The sequence below is a fragment of the Sarcophilus harrisii genome, chromosome 2 (assembly GCF_902635505.1).
Source record: "Sarcophilus harrisii chromosome 2, mSarHar1.11, whole genome shotgun sequence".
Taxonomy (NCBI): Eukaryota; Metazoa; Chordata; class Mammalia; order Dasyuromorphia; family Dasyuridae; genus Sarcophilus; species Sarcophilus harrisii.
The window spans coordinates 195,710,795-195,724,275 of NC_045427.1; the positions used below are offsets into that span (position 1 = coordinate 195,710,795).

General features: G+C 32.1%; 1 protein-coding gene across 1 annotated transcript in view; it reads left to right on the forward strand.

Annotated features, from left to right (window-relative positions):
• The window catches only part of TAF1B (TATA-box binding protein associated factor, RNA polymerase I subunit B), a 95,714-nt gene that overhangs the window by 44,133 nt on the left and 38,100 nt on the right, over positions 1–13,481 (forward strand). Inside the window, exon 8 of the mRNA XM_003757871.4 lies at positions 3,996–4,095. Within this exon, the coding sequence (XP_003757919.1) occupies positions 3,996–4,095 (100 nt within the window). The remainder of the gene's footprint in view (positions 1–3,995; positions 4,096–13,481) is intronic.

The following is a 13,481-nucleotide window of genomic DNA, read 5'->3' on the forward strand; positions in this document are numbered from 1 at the left end:
GCACAATCTATATTTTTGTTGGTATTCCTCCATTTCATTTAGGTTGTCAAATTTATTGGCATAAAATTGGGTATAGTAACTCCTAATTATTGCTCTAATTTTCTCTTCATTGGTGGATAGTTCTCCCTTTTCATTTTTGAGACTAACAATTTGATTTTTCTCTTTCCTTTTTCTAATCAAATTAACTACAAGTTTATCTGTAGTTGGGGTTTTTTTCATTTTTTCAAAACCAACTCTTAGTTTTATTTATTAATTCAATAGTCTTTTACTTTGTTTTATTAATCTCTCCTTTTATTGTTAGAATTTCAAGTTTGGTATTTGGGGTTTTTTTATTTGTTCTTTGTCTAGCTTTTTTAGTTGCAAGTCCAATTCATTGATCTCTTTCTCTATTTTATGCAAGTAAGCAACTACAGATATAAAATTTCCCCTTATAGAAATATAAAATATAAATTTATTTTATATAAAAATAAATATAAAATATAAAATTTCCCACTTTGGCTGCATTCCACAAATTTTGTTATGTTGTCTCATTATTGTCATTCTCTTGGATGAAATTATTGATTGTGTCTATAACTTACTGTTTTACCCATTCATTCTTTAGGATGAGATTATTTAGTTTCCAATTACTTTATGGTCTGTTTTCCCCTGGCTTTTTATGGAATTTAATTTTTATTGCATTATGATCTGAAAAAATGCATTTACTATTTCTGCCTTTTTGCATTTGATTTTGAGGTCATTATGACCTAATATGTGGTCAATTTTTGTATAGGTTCCATTAACTGCTGAGAAGAATATGTATTCCTTTCTATCTCCATTCATTTTTCTCCAAAGATCTATCATATCTAGCTTTTCTAGTATTCTGTTTACCTCTTTAACTTCTTTCTTATTTATTTTGTGGTTTGATTTATCTAGTTCTAGAAATCAAGGTTGAGATCTCCCACTATTATAGTTTTGCTGTCTATTTCTTTTTGCAACTCTCTTAACTTCTTCTTTAGGAATTTAGATGCTACACTACTTGGTGCATATATGTTTAATATTGATATTGCTTCATTATTTATGGTACCCTTTAGCAAGATATGGTTTCCTTCCTTATCTCTTTTAATTAGATCAATCTTTGCTTTTGCTTGATCTGAGATCAAAATGGCTACCCCTGCTTTTTTGACTTCACCTGAAGCATAATAGATTCTGCTCTAGCCTTTTACCTTTACTCTACATGCATCACTCTGCTTGAAATGTGTTTCTTGTAAACAACATATTGTAGGATTCTGGCTTTTAATCCAGTCTTCAATCTACTTATGCTTTATGGGAAAGTTCATCCCATTCATATTTACAGTTAAAAATACTAATTCCATTTCCCGCCATTTTATTAATCTCACATTATACTTTTCTCTTTCCTTTTCCCCTTTCCCCTCCTCCCCAGTATTTTACTTATGAGCACTACATGCCTCAAGCAGTCCTCCCCCTTTAGAGACTCTCCCCGTTTCTTATACCTTCCCCCCACTATTTCTTTTTTCCCTTCTATTTAGCTTACTACTTACCCTTTCCCCTTTCTCCTCCCCACTTTTCTATAAGATAAGAGAAGTTTCTCAGTGAAACCAAATATATCTAATATTCTTTCTTTGGACCAAATCTGATGAGATTAAGATTCACACAATATTCATCACCCTCCCTTCTTTCCCTCAATTATAATAGGTTTTCTTTGCCTCTTCCTGAGATGTAATTTCCCTCATTTACCTCCACTTTCTCCTTTTTTTTTTCTGTTACAATCCCCTTTCCACCTCTAGTTTCTATTTTTATATTATAACAGTAAAATCAGATTATATATGTACTCTTTATATACCCATAACAGAAATATTGATCTCAAGAGTTTTTTTTTCTTTTTACTTTTTTATGAATCTCTTGAGTTCTATATTTAGAGGTCAAATTTTTTGTTTAGCTCTGGTCTTTTTTCATCAAAAATAAATGGAATTCATCAGTTTCATTGAATGTCCATCTTCTTCCCTGAAAGAAGATGCTCAGTTTAGCAGGGTAATTTACTCTTGGCTGCATTCCAAGTTCCTTTACCTTTTGGAATATCTACTTCCAGACGTTTTGATCCTTGGAAAGCTGCTAGATCCTGAGTAATCCTCATTGTGGCTCCTCAGTATTTGAATTGTTTCTTTCTGGCTGCTTGTAATATTTTTTCCTTGGTTCGATAGTTCTGAAATTGTCACTATATTCCTTGGAGTTTTAATTTGGGGATTTCTTTCAGGAGGTGTTTGGTGAATTCTTTCAGTGATCATTTTCACTTCTGATTCTATAACATTCAGGCAGTTCTCTTTGACGATTTCCTGAAAAACAATATCTATGCTCTTTTTTTCATCATGGATTTCAGGGACATCAATAATCCTTAGATTGTCTCTCCTGGATCTATTTTCCAGGTTGTTTTCCCAATTAGGTATTTTACATTTTTTCTAATTTGTTCAGTTCCGAATTTTAGTGACTTCTTTTTGTATTTGTCCAATTGAATTTTTAAATGAGTTGTTTTGTTTTATTGAATTTTTTTCCATTTCACAAATTCTGTTTTTTAAGGAGTTATTTTCTTTTTCTGTTTTTTCTGGGAGTTGTTTTCTTTTTCCATTTTATCAGATCTATCTTTTGATGAGTTATATACTTTTTCCAAACCCTCTTGCAAAGTTTTCATTTTCTTTCCATATTTTTCTTCTAGCTCTCTTTTAAGATCCTTTTTAATTTCTTCTAGGAGAGCCTTGTGTGATGGGGATCAGGTTATATCACCTTTTGGAGCTTCATCTGAAAACAGTCTGCCTTTAGTCTCCTCACAGTTTTATTTATTCAAGTAGCATAGAAAAACCAATACCTATGAAACAGTACATTTGTACCTGGGATGTAGCTAGGACATATCTCCTAAATAAACAGATGGGGAAAAAATAGCTCAAAATTAGAAGAGAGATACATGTGTAGATTGGACATCTGGCAAAGGTAACTCATCTTCAGGTGCTACAGAGCTTAGAAGTTCTCAAACTGAAGTCCTAGAATCTCTTCCTCTCCATGGTGCTTGACTCATGATTGCAAATGGGGCACTCCTTGAACCTGCTTTCTCTTTTGGGTAACTTTATCTCTTGGTGTCTATTTAAAATGTGTTTCTCTGTTCCTCAATAGATGTAGTGTCTTCTATTAGTCTAATAATTGTCATGGCCTTTGAAAAGAGGAAAAAAGCATTCATATAGCATCTTCTGTGTGCCAGGCACTGTGCTAAGTGCTTTGTTGTTGTTGTTGTTGTTGTTGTTTAAATAAATAATATTTCATTTGATCCTCACAACAGCGCTGCAGCATAGGTGCTGCAATTATCTCCATTTTACAGTTGAGGAAAGTGAGACAAAAAAGATAAGTGACTTGTACATGGTCACCCTTCTAGTTAATGTCTAAGACCGAATTTTAACTCAGATCTTCTGGGCATTCATCCCAGGGCTCTACAACTACACTATTAACTGCCTCTAAGTGGAAATCTTGAAGTGCTATATAAATATTAGCTATTTTCATATTTATTGGGCCCATCTTTAAAGCTCTATTCACTCCTGATTTATGCTTATAAGTTTCTCACTTCTAACTAAGTGAATAAATTTAAGATGTAAATGATATGGGAATAATTTAAATTAAATTGGTTTTAAGTTAAATTAAATTTAAATTACATGATATTAAGAGTTTTTAAGTTTGGAGTATAAAATGTGTACTACTTAAAAACTACATTTAGTATTTAAGAAAAAGACAGAAGGAAACAGACAGTTTTGCAGATAATTGATTAAAAGATATAAAAGACATTATCCCTGTGTGGATAGAGGTATGCCTTTAAAAAGTTTTGCATATCAGTAAAGGAAAAATGCATCCAACTAGCTCTCACTTTGACTTTTCAAAATAAAAGATTTTTAGAAAAAAAAGTACTCTTTTTAAAATAAATCTATTGTCATTTATGATTTATGCTAGTTTTTAAAATTCAGATTTGTAGAAGATGGTCATATTCCCTACATAAACATTCACCAGAATTTTCCAGAGGAGATGAAGTTATATGGACGAGACATAAAATTTTTTGCCACTGAGGTGAGTATTTTCTTTTTTTGGCCACTAATGTAGTATAAGTTAATAGTAAATCATTCTGTCCAGTAACTTTATATTCCTTGTTTGACTTGCTTTTCTTTTTACTCCATTGAGTTTGTGGTTTTATTATATTTCTTCTCTAGTGATGCAGGTCATAGCTCATCCAAACCTGCCTATTCTGTTTGACTCTTAATCATTAATCATTTGTTGTTGTTATTCAGTTATTTTAGTTGTTTGACTCTCCATGACCATGTGGGGTTTTCTTGGCAAAGATATTGCAGTGTTTTGCCATTTCTTTCTGCAGCTCCTTATATAAGATAATTTTCCCTTACTTTCCTTTACCTTTCCTCTGTAGTATATCCCTTTCCCCCTTTCCATTCTTGTCTCAAGATCATTAAGACATTACAGAAGTTCTCTGAAGCCTTATCAAATTAGACCATTTTATAATCCTTAGTGATATGATTGAGAAGGGGACATTTGTATTTTCATCTTTGAATATAAGTTTATTCTTGTTTGGCTTTAACATTGTTTATTTGTATTTTTTTAATGTTTCCCTATTTCTGTATTTGGACTTCAAAATTTTGGCACAATTCTGATATTTTAATCACATGATGAAACTGTTTCTAGCTAATAGAACTTATTTTTCCATTAAAAGTTCATTTTCCCCCACATAGCATTTTACTCAGATTTTCTGAATAAGTTATTCTTGGGCATAAACCCATAATTTGAACTTTGGAATGTCATATTATAAGTACTGTACTCCTTCTTAGTGATGACTACTAAATTGTATATGATCCTGACTCTGAGTGATATTTAAATTTCTTTTTGCTTGTTTGGAATATTTTTTCTTTGATTTGAAGGTTTTGAATTTTTTTTATTTTGGTTTTTTTTTTTTTCAGGAGGTAACTGATAGGTTTTTTTATATTTCCACTTTGCCATCTGATTCTAAGAAATTTGGATAATTTTCTTTTAAAATATCTTAAAGTATGAGGTTTAGGTCCCCTTTTTGTCCTTTTTTTTTTCTTTTTTCTTTTTTTTTTTAGCATAGTGTCCAACGATTCTTACTTTTTCCCCCCACTCTTTGATCCTGTTTTTCCAAGTCAGTTATTCTTGCTTTTTGAGACAAACATCTTACATCTCCCCCTCCCTATTTTTAAGTCTATTGGTTTTGTTTTAATATTTCTTGTTGTCTAGTGCCATTCTAATTTTCAGGGAGTTAGTTGCTTAAATAGGATTTTATAATCCTTTGTGCCAAACTGTTAATTCCCTTTCCAATTCTTCCTTCCATATTTTTTGTTTTCCAAAATTTTTTAACAATTTTTTCCTTTTGTATTGTTATTTCTTTGGCAAAAAAAAAAAAAATTCTTCATCTCTTCTAAGAATATTAATTGAATTTGTGCCCAAGCTATACTTTTTCTTTGAGGCTTTGATTGTAAATGGATTGGAATCACTTTCTTTTTGTAGGTTTTTGTCATGAGCATCCCTGCCATCATAATAGCATTTTATGATGTTCTTTTTGTTTGTTTCTTTGCTCATTCTTCTGGAATGTATTGTAAATTACTTAGTACAATTACATATAGTAGCTTCTTGATAAATGTTTCTTCCCTCTACTTTCTAATTTTGGATTAATGAGCTAGTCTGTGTGAAATTATATAGGGAAGTTCTGGCTTTACCAAATAGTTACTGCTGTTTTTTGTTTTGTTTTTTTTTGTTTGTTTGTTTTTGTTTTGTTTTGTTTTTGTTTTTTTAATTATTGAGATGTTATTCTGGGATCTCAGAAATCATTGAGGCTTGGAACCTGCAAGCTTTTGGTGCTTCCACAATGGTCTAAAACCAATTCCCCCACCCCCAATTTACACACACACACATGCACACGCACACACACGCTGAGCAAGAATAGTATGCTTGTGGATTCAGTCACAACCAGCCAGCTTAGTAGCTCTGCTGGCTTAGAGTGACAGCGTTATAAGTTCTCCTTTTGGGATAGATTCCTTCCCTTTGTTATTTCTCTTTAAGTTTCAGATTGGATTGAAAGCTGGAACTGAGACCTTGTTCTGTTTATGAGGTCAGAGCCATACAACTGCTGCTGGCTTCTGAACTGACTTCTTTTTCAGGACACAGCTTACATCAAGCCATATCCATGTGCAGGACCCTCCTTTGTCCTCCTTGGATCTGTGACTTGGAAATGGGTAATGGACAACAAAGCTGCCAAGTGCTGGCACTCATTCCTGTTGTAGTACTTATGTATGGATCTGGGGCTTGTGTTTGCTTTGGTGCATGATCTCTCCCTGGTTGTTTTCTGTTTCTCTTTGAACATGGGCTGAAAAAATTACTTATTGCTATTTTTTCTTTTTCCATCAGGATTCTGGGTTGTTTTTTTCTTCTAGATCTTTGTTTTCATGAGGGGTAGAATTCATTGTATTGCTTCCTTCTACTGTGCAATCTTGGCTCCATCTTCTTTGTAGTTAATATTTAGAGATCTATTTGAAATTTATTGTGGCTCATGGTGTGACGTATTATTCTAATCCAAATTGATATCCAGTTTTCCCACGATTTTTCCTTGAATTTCTAATACTTTAATGAATAATTAATACAGTATTTTGTGATCATAGGTTTATTTTATACTGTACAATATGATTTAATCTAGTTGTCATCTATTTCACTAATTTTTTTTAATCTAATATGCTACTATTTGGAATTGCTATTCTGTAATTGTTTATATATGTGCATTTTTGTTTACATAGTAGCTCACTAATGGCCTACGTAGTTTCTTTTTTTTTTTCTGATATTGGCTTATTCACAATTTCAGTTTTGTTAATACCAATTGTTGCATTGTCTTTTTTTTTTAATTTTTCACTTTCTGTGATACTGTCAATTTTGTTGGCATATAAAATTGTCATTTAATATTCTCTGATACTTTTCTTTAGATTCTTCAGTTTTTCATGAGTTGTCATTTGTTCCTTCTCATATTTGATTTTGGTAATTTGATTTTCCTCTATTTTTTTGTTAAATTATCTAATGGTTTAAGATTTTAACAAGTATTTTTGGGGAAAAAAAGGCTTTTTATCTTGTTTTTTCCCACTTTTTTCAGTTGTTAATTTTCCTTTATTCTTAGAAATTTTGTAGATGCTTATTTTGTCTTTATTGATTTTTTCTAATTTTTTAAACCAGAATTCAGCTTTTTTGCTCTCTAGTTTTTTTAATGTAAACATTCAAATAATGCATTTATTGTTTCTATTATCTTGTCAGATTTAATAATGATTCTTAAGAAAATCATTTAGTCTGTTTAGAATGTGTTTTATTATATATTTTAATAGTATCATCTGTCAGATATCATTTAAAAATTCTACTTTTATTTGTAGTAAATTTTTATGCTATAGTGTGATCAGTTTGCTGTCAAACATTTGAATAAAAATAGATTATATAATAAAGTCATTCAATCTCATTATATAGCTATCAAATCTAATTGTGGTAGTATTTTGTTTAGCTAAGTTATTTTCTGTTTTATTTTGACTTGTATTTTGAAAATAGAGTGATTAAATTTCTCTTTTAATCCTTTTTAATTTGGATCCTTTTGTAATTACATTAACTTTAAAAATTCAGTGGTTATGCTATTTAGTATATATTTAACAGTGATATAGTCTGTCATTGTTTCCTTCAATTACAATATAGTTGTCTTGATTCTTTCTTCTGATGCTTTTTACCTGTAATTCTGTTTTGTCATAAATCATGATTTTGACACTTTTCTAGTAGCAATTGATGCATAATCATTTTTTACCCAACTCATTTTAAGTCAGCATATGACTTTCCAAATTAAATATGTGTCCTGTGGACAATGTATTGTTAATTCTTTTCTTTTGTTCATCCCATTATCCATTTTCTGTATGTAAGTAAATTTATTCTACTAGTGTTCATTAATTTTTCCTCTATCATATTCAGCTATATTATTTTTGTCAGTATAATATAAGAACTGCCTTATTTCCATTCTGGTCTTTATAAATATATAAATATATACACTCATCCCACCACAAAATCACAGTATTAAAGTAACGTAAAGTTGATTAGCTAAATTCCATAGATTTACCTTTTAATTTTTCATTTCTATTTCATTTCCTTTTCCCTCTTTTTCACTATTTACTTCTACCCCACCTCATGTTATATAAATATGAGGTTAGCCATTCTCTCCTCTTCCCTCTTCCAGTTCTTGCTTTTTCACTATTTTGAGGACCACAATCAAAAAATTCCTCCTCTTAATGCCCTTTCATTTTACTTTCATAGTTTGTAGATGTGACCTAAAGTCTGAGATTGGAGTGGAAGGGCTTCTTTCCAAAAGAACATTTTTCAGGTTCATCTTGGCTAAAGAGTGGGTATCAGGCTTCTCCATCTCTGTGTCATGTTATCCTTAGACTGGAGTAATTGAGGCATATCTACAACAGAATTTAAGTATGGTTCATTTCTAGGATTTCCTCAAAAGCATGCAGTAGGGTTCCTTCTTAACAAGGTGTTCATTGTAAAGTATATATGTTACAAGGTATAGGAGAATAGTTATATTTTTCACCGAATAGTTTTAAAAATATAGTGAATAAGTTTTTTCACCATACCATGATGCTAACAAAAATGCTTAAAATAGAAAAGATTCATATGCAGTCATTAAAAAATAGAAAAATATAAGACATCATCTGTCATGCATTATACTCTCCCAAAAAGATAACTTTTTGGGATATGAAGTTAAGAGTCATTTATCTATTTCAGATGTATTGTTTGTGCAACTCCCAATATTTAGGTTTAACAGCCATTCAAAGCATGGTCTGGCTTTTCTTACTGCTTTTAGCTATGGTAACGTCTTGGTGGTAGTTCTCTGTGAAACGGTGCTATTTCAGAGATTACCTCCAGTGGATATCTGATATTTTGACTTAGAAACTCTTGACTTCTTAAATTCATGAGCTTACTGTCAAAACTAGGAAAATCCTTTTCTCAAGATTGCTGGTATCAGGACTTTGCTCAAGAAGGAAGGAAGCAGAAAATGGAAGGCTGTGACCAGAAATTCAGGCTTGTGGAGACAAGCACATAATCTGCATTTTGCTGCCTTGTGGTGGTAACCACTAGTTTCATGAAGATTGAGATAAATCCCTTGCTTCCCTTCTTCTCCCACCTCCTTTAAATCCAAGGGAGGGAAAGTACTGGTAAAATCTCAAGAAGAGAGTTCATTGGTTTTTTTGTTTGTCTCCTGACCTATTTTCCCAGATAGTTGCAAAGTGATTTTCCTCAAGTGCAGGTGTGTCAATGTCACTTATTAAACTAATAAACACCTGCTATTTCCTCTTGCTGTTAGGATCACATATAAACTTTTCTGTTTGGCATTTAAAGTTCTTTGTACCTCAATTTCTTTCTACCTTTCTAATTTTCTCAAATTACTTTCTTCTTACACTTATTGATCCAGCTGAACTGACCTGTTTGCCATGCCTTACACATGAAGCTTCATCTCCTGTAAAAGCTCCAGGGTGCTCTTTCTTTCTTTTGCCTCTTGGAATTCCTGGTTTCCTTAAAGATTCACTTTACATGTCCTTCAGCAGAGCTTATCCTTCTATGTCCAGTTGCTAGTATTTTCTCACCTGCTTTGTATACATCTTTTTTTTTTTTTTTTATAATCTATATATATGTGCTGTCTTTTTCTTCAGAAGGAAAATTCCTTGAGAAGTAGGAAATTAATACCATGCCTACAGAAGAAACCGCTAGTAAATGCTTAATTTATCAATAACATAGGAAAGGGTTAAGAATAGGATTTGGGTCTGTGATTCCATTAATAATTAGCATCATTATAGTGCCTAAATGTTTACAAAGCGTTGTACATGTTATATATCATTTAATCTTCACAGCAACTTTAGAAGATAATATTATTATCCCTGTTTTACAAATGGGAAAAATGAGGATCAGAAGAAATTAAATGACTTGTCCAGAGAAAAACAGTTATAAAGTATCTGAAGCAGGAATTAAGCTATATTATCTTCATTCCTCCAATCCCAGCACGTTATCCATTAGACTACCTCCTGACAGATAATAAGTAGCCCTTATTCAGCAATTGCATTACTTTTGAATTGCTTGAACTGTTTCATCATGTCATCATGCCCCAGAAAACTCATCACTGGAAAAATCTTGTAATATTTCCAGAGAGATAAAGCCTTGGTGCTTACATCTCACTGATAATCCTTTCCCCTCTAATTGGAACCTTCTGACTAGAGGGCAGAGCCATCAGCTCCAAAAACCTTAATTAGATTATAAGCTCATTGAGGGCAGGAACTATCTTTTTTATTTGCATTTGTGTCCCCAGATGTAGCAGAGTGCCCTGGTACAAGTAGGCAATTAAAATGAGTATTTATTGACTGTTGACATTTTAAGGTTTGCAAAATACATTACAAATATTCTCATTTTATCCTCTTACCAACTCTAGGATGTAGGTGTTATAATTAGCCACATTTTACAGATGAAGAAACTGAAGCAGACAGAAATTAAGTTAGTTGCCTAGGGTCCCAGAACTTAGTAAGGGCCTGAGTCAGGATTTGAATTCAGGTCTTCCTGGTTCCAGATCCAGTATGTTCTCTACTCTGCCATTTATTTCATTGATTTTAGGAAACTCTAGGATAAGAAAATTCCTACCAATACTGATTGGTAAGTTTTCTGTAGTTTGTAGTTGCTTAAAATAATTTATCTCATTATACTCAAAATCTGTTGGTGGTCCCTATTTTTTACTTTACCAAATATACTAGGCTGCTCAAACTAAATCCTTATATATGCTCCTGCTTCCTGACCTTAGGTATCTTTTTCATACTTTTCTCTGCCTATTCCTTCCTTGTCTCGCCTACTTATTTTAATCCTACCCAACCAATAAAATTCAGCCCAAATACTACTTTTATTCTTTTAAACCTTCCTTGGTTTTCCTAGAATAGTGATTATTGCTTCCTCAGACTTTATATACGACTATGTTTTTACATTTGTTATATCCTCAGGTCTTATTTGTGTTCAGTAACCTCTGTCATAACAAAAATTATGTTTTCTCTAAAATTACGTGTATTACCCTAACACAGTTCTTATTACATAGTATGACTTTAATAAATAATGGTTGAATTGAAAAAAGAATACTTCATAAGGCAATAATTTTTCTGTATTGTTATTCTGCCATTGAATTTCATACCAATTTCTGTTTAAAAACCCTCTGCTAATTTTCAAGATTTATCTGACCTCTTTAAAGCAGAAAATATAAAAGTGTTATTTATTGTTTAACAGATCATCATACTATCTGATAACCTAATAAGTGTCTTTATTAGGTATAATTTAAAAAAAATAAATCTCCAATCTTCCTTATCATCCTCTTCCAGTGCCTCTTCATGACATAGAGTCATTAAAGGCTTTGTTAGTGGAAAGCATGTTTTGGGAAGTTACAACAGGCTGAAAAATGATCCTTCTATAGCGATGAAGTGAAATATTGCCTAATTGATAGAGTTCTCGATTTGGAATTAAGGTTCATTTGACAGATAAAAATACTACGGCTCAAAGAAGTGAAATGATTTATTTGCCTAGGGTCACATAACTAATAAGTATCTCAGCCAAGATTCATGCTTAGTTCTCTACTCCAAATCTAGAAGGAATTTTATTGACCACAAAAAATCACAAAGACTATGTAACAAATCATAAAGGGGTTGTGATCTCCATGATGGAGAAGAGATTCACTTTGCTAAAATCATAAGTCCTTGAAGTATCTCTAATACATGTCTTTTAGTCTTTTAAATTTAGCTACTAAATTATACTTGCTCACAGCTAGTCACTGTGTGTCCAGTACTTAAATTATAATACAGAAAGTAGAGTAGCTTTGGTTTGGTAATAGTAGGTGTGTATCTTTTTTTTCCTAATTACAGTGTAATTTCTGGGAGGGGCTGATGAAAATGAATCACTGTAGTTTTTGATCATGAGTTAGTGACTTTGTCTTGACTAATGAGAGAAGTGAAGTTCTTTTCAAATTCTCTATTGTTCCATGTCTTATATCAGGCCCTTGCTAGAATTTTAGCCCAGATTTTTAAATATCCTTACCACTTAAGTGATGTTGACATAATTTTGGAGCTTAATGTTTATTTACTTGGACTTTCCCAGACTTAGAGTCTTTAATTGCATTCTTACTTATTTAATATATTCCACTCTAACTAGATTGGAATGCTTCAAGGAGAGATACTCTGCCTTATTCTTAGAATCAGGCTATTAGGAAATTATCTTAGAGATTGTGTAGTATAATCTCAGTTTTGCTGATAAAGAAACTGAAATCTAGAGAGATATGTTCATCAAATGTTATCCAGAATAGGAAGGTGGCTTTAAGATAATGTGAACCAAGTTGGAAAGACTTCCATAAATGTATCCTTAAAGGTAGGAGGATTTCATTTACATATAATAAATGAAGAATGGCCTCTATTATGTCATTTTAGAGAATGTACTCTTGGCTTTTGTGCTGATAATTAGGGATTTGTAGTTTCCTACTACATTAGGGAATTTAGTTTACTTTATTACATACTATACATAACAGAAACTCAAAAATTTTTATTAGGTGCTCATTGTATACAGATCATTGTGTTGGGAGCCAAAGGAGATACAAAGTTCAGATAAGATGGCCCCTCCACTCAATATATTTATCGTATAATAAGGAAGAAAGAAAACAAGCCTTTATTAAGTTCCTGCTATGTGGCTGCTGTTTTACAAATATTATCACAACAATCCTGGGAAAGGTAAATGCTATAATTATCCTCATTGGTTAAGTGACTTGCCTGGTGGCACACAGTAAGTGTCTGAGGTGCTCAAATTGTTCTAATTCTTGACTCCATTGTCTATCCACAGTACCACTTAATTGCCTAGACTAGGATAAAATGATACTATATAACTATAATACACGTATTAAATGAAAAGTATGCAGTTAAAACCAAAGTGCTGTATGATATCTAAGAAGAAAAGTCATTTTGAGTCAGGATGATCAGGAAAGGTTTCACAGAGGAAGCAACATTTGTATTGGTCTTTAAAGAATAGGTAGGTCAAAGAGGATGACTGAGTCAGCTGGGGAATCCATTTGAGAAAGCTGGGAGAAGGATTTTAAAGTCATGGGATGGCAACAACATACCCAACCTCAAGTACCTAGTACTTGTGTATAACTAGTGGTTTACTTTTACACATAGTGGTAGACTTAGTATTACAGAATTTTTAAGTGATTGTGGATATGGCTTGTAATAAGGAATATTGAAAACTTCATGTGATTGTTACTAATATTTTCATTGTTTTAAATACTCTGTAAGCTTAAGCCTAAGCTTTTAGTTATGATGTGTACTGCCCTCCAATGGACAGTGTTGAAAAGAAGTGCA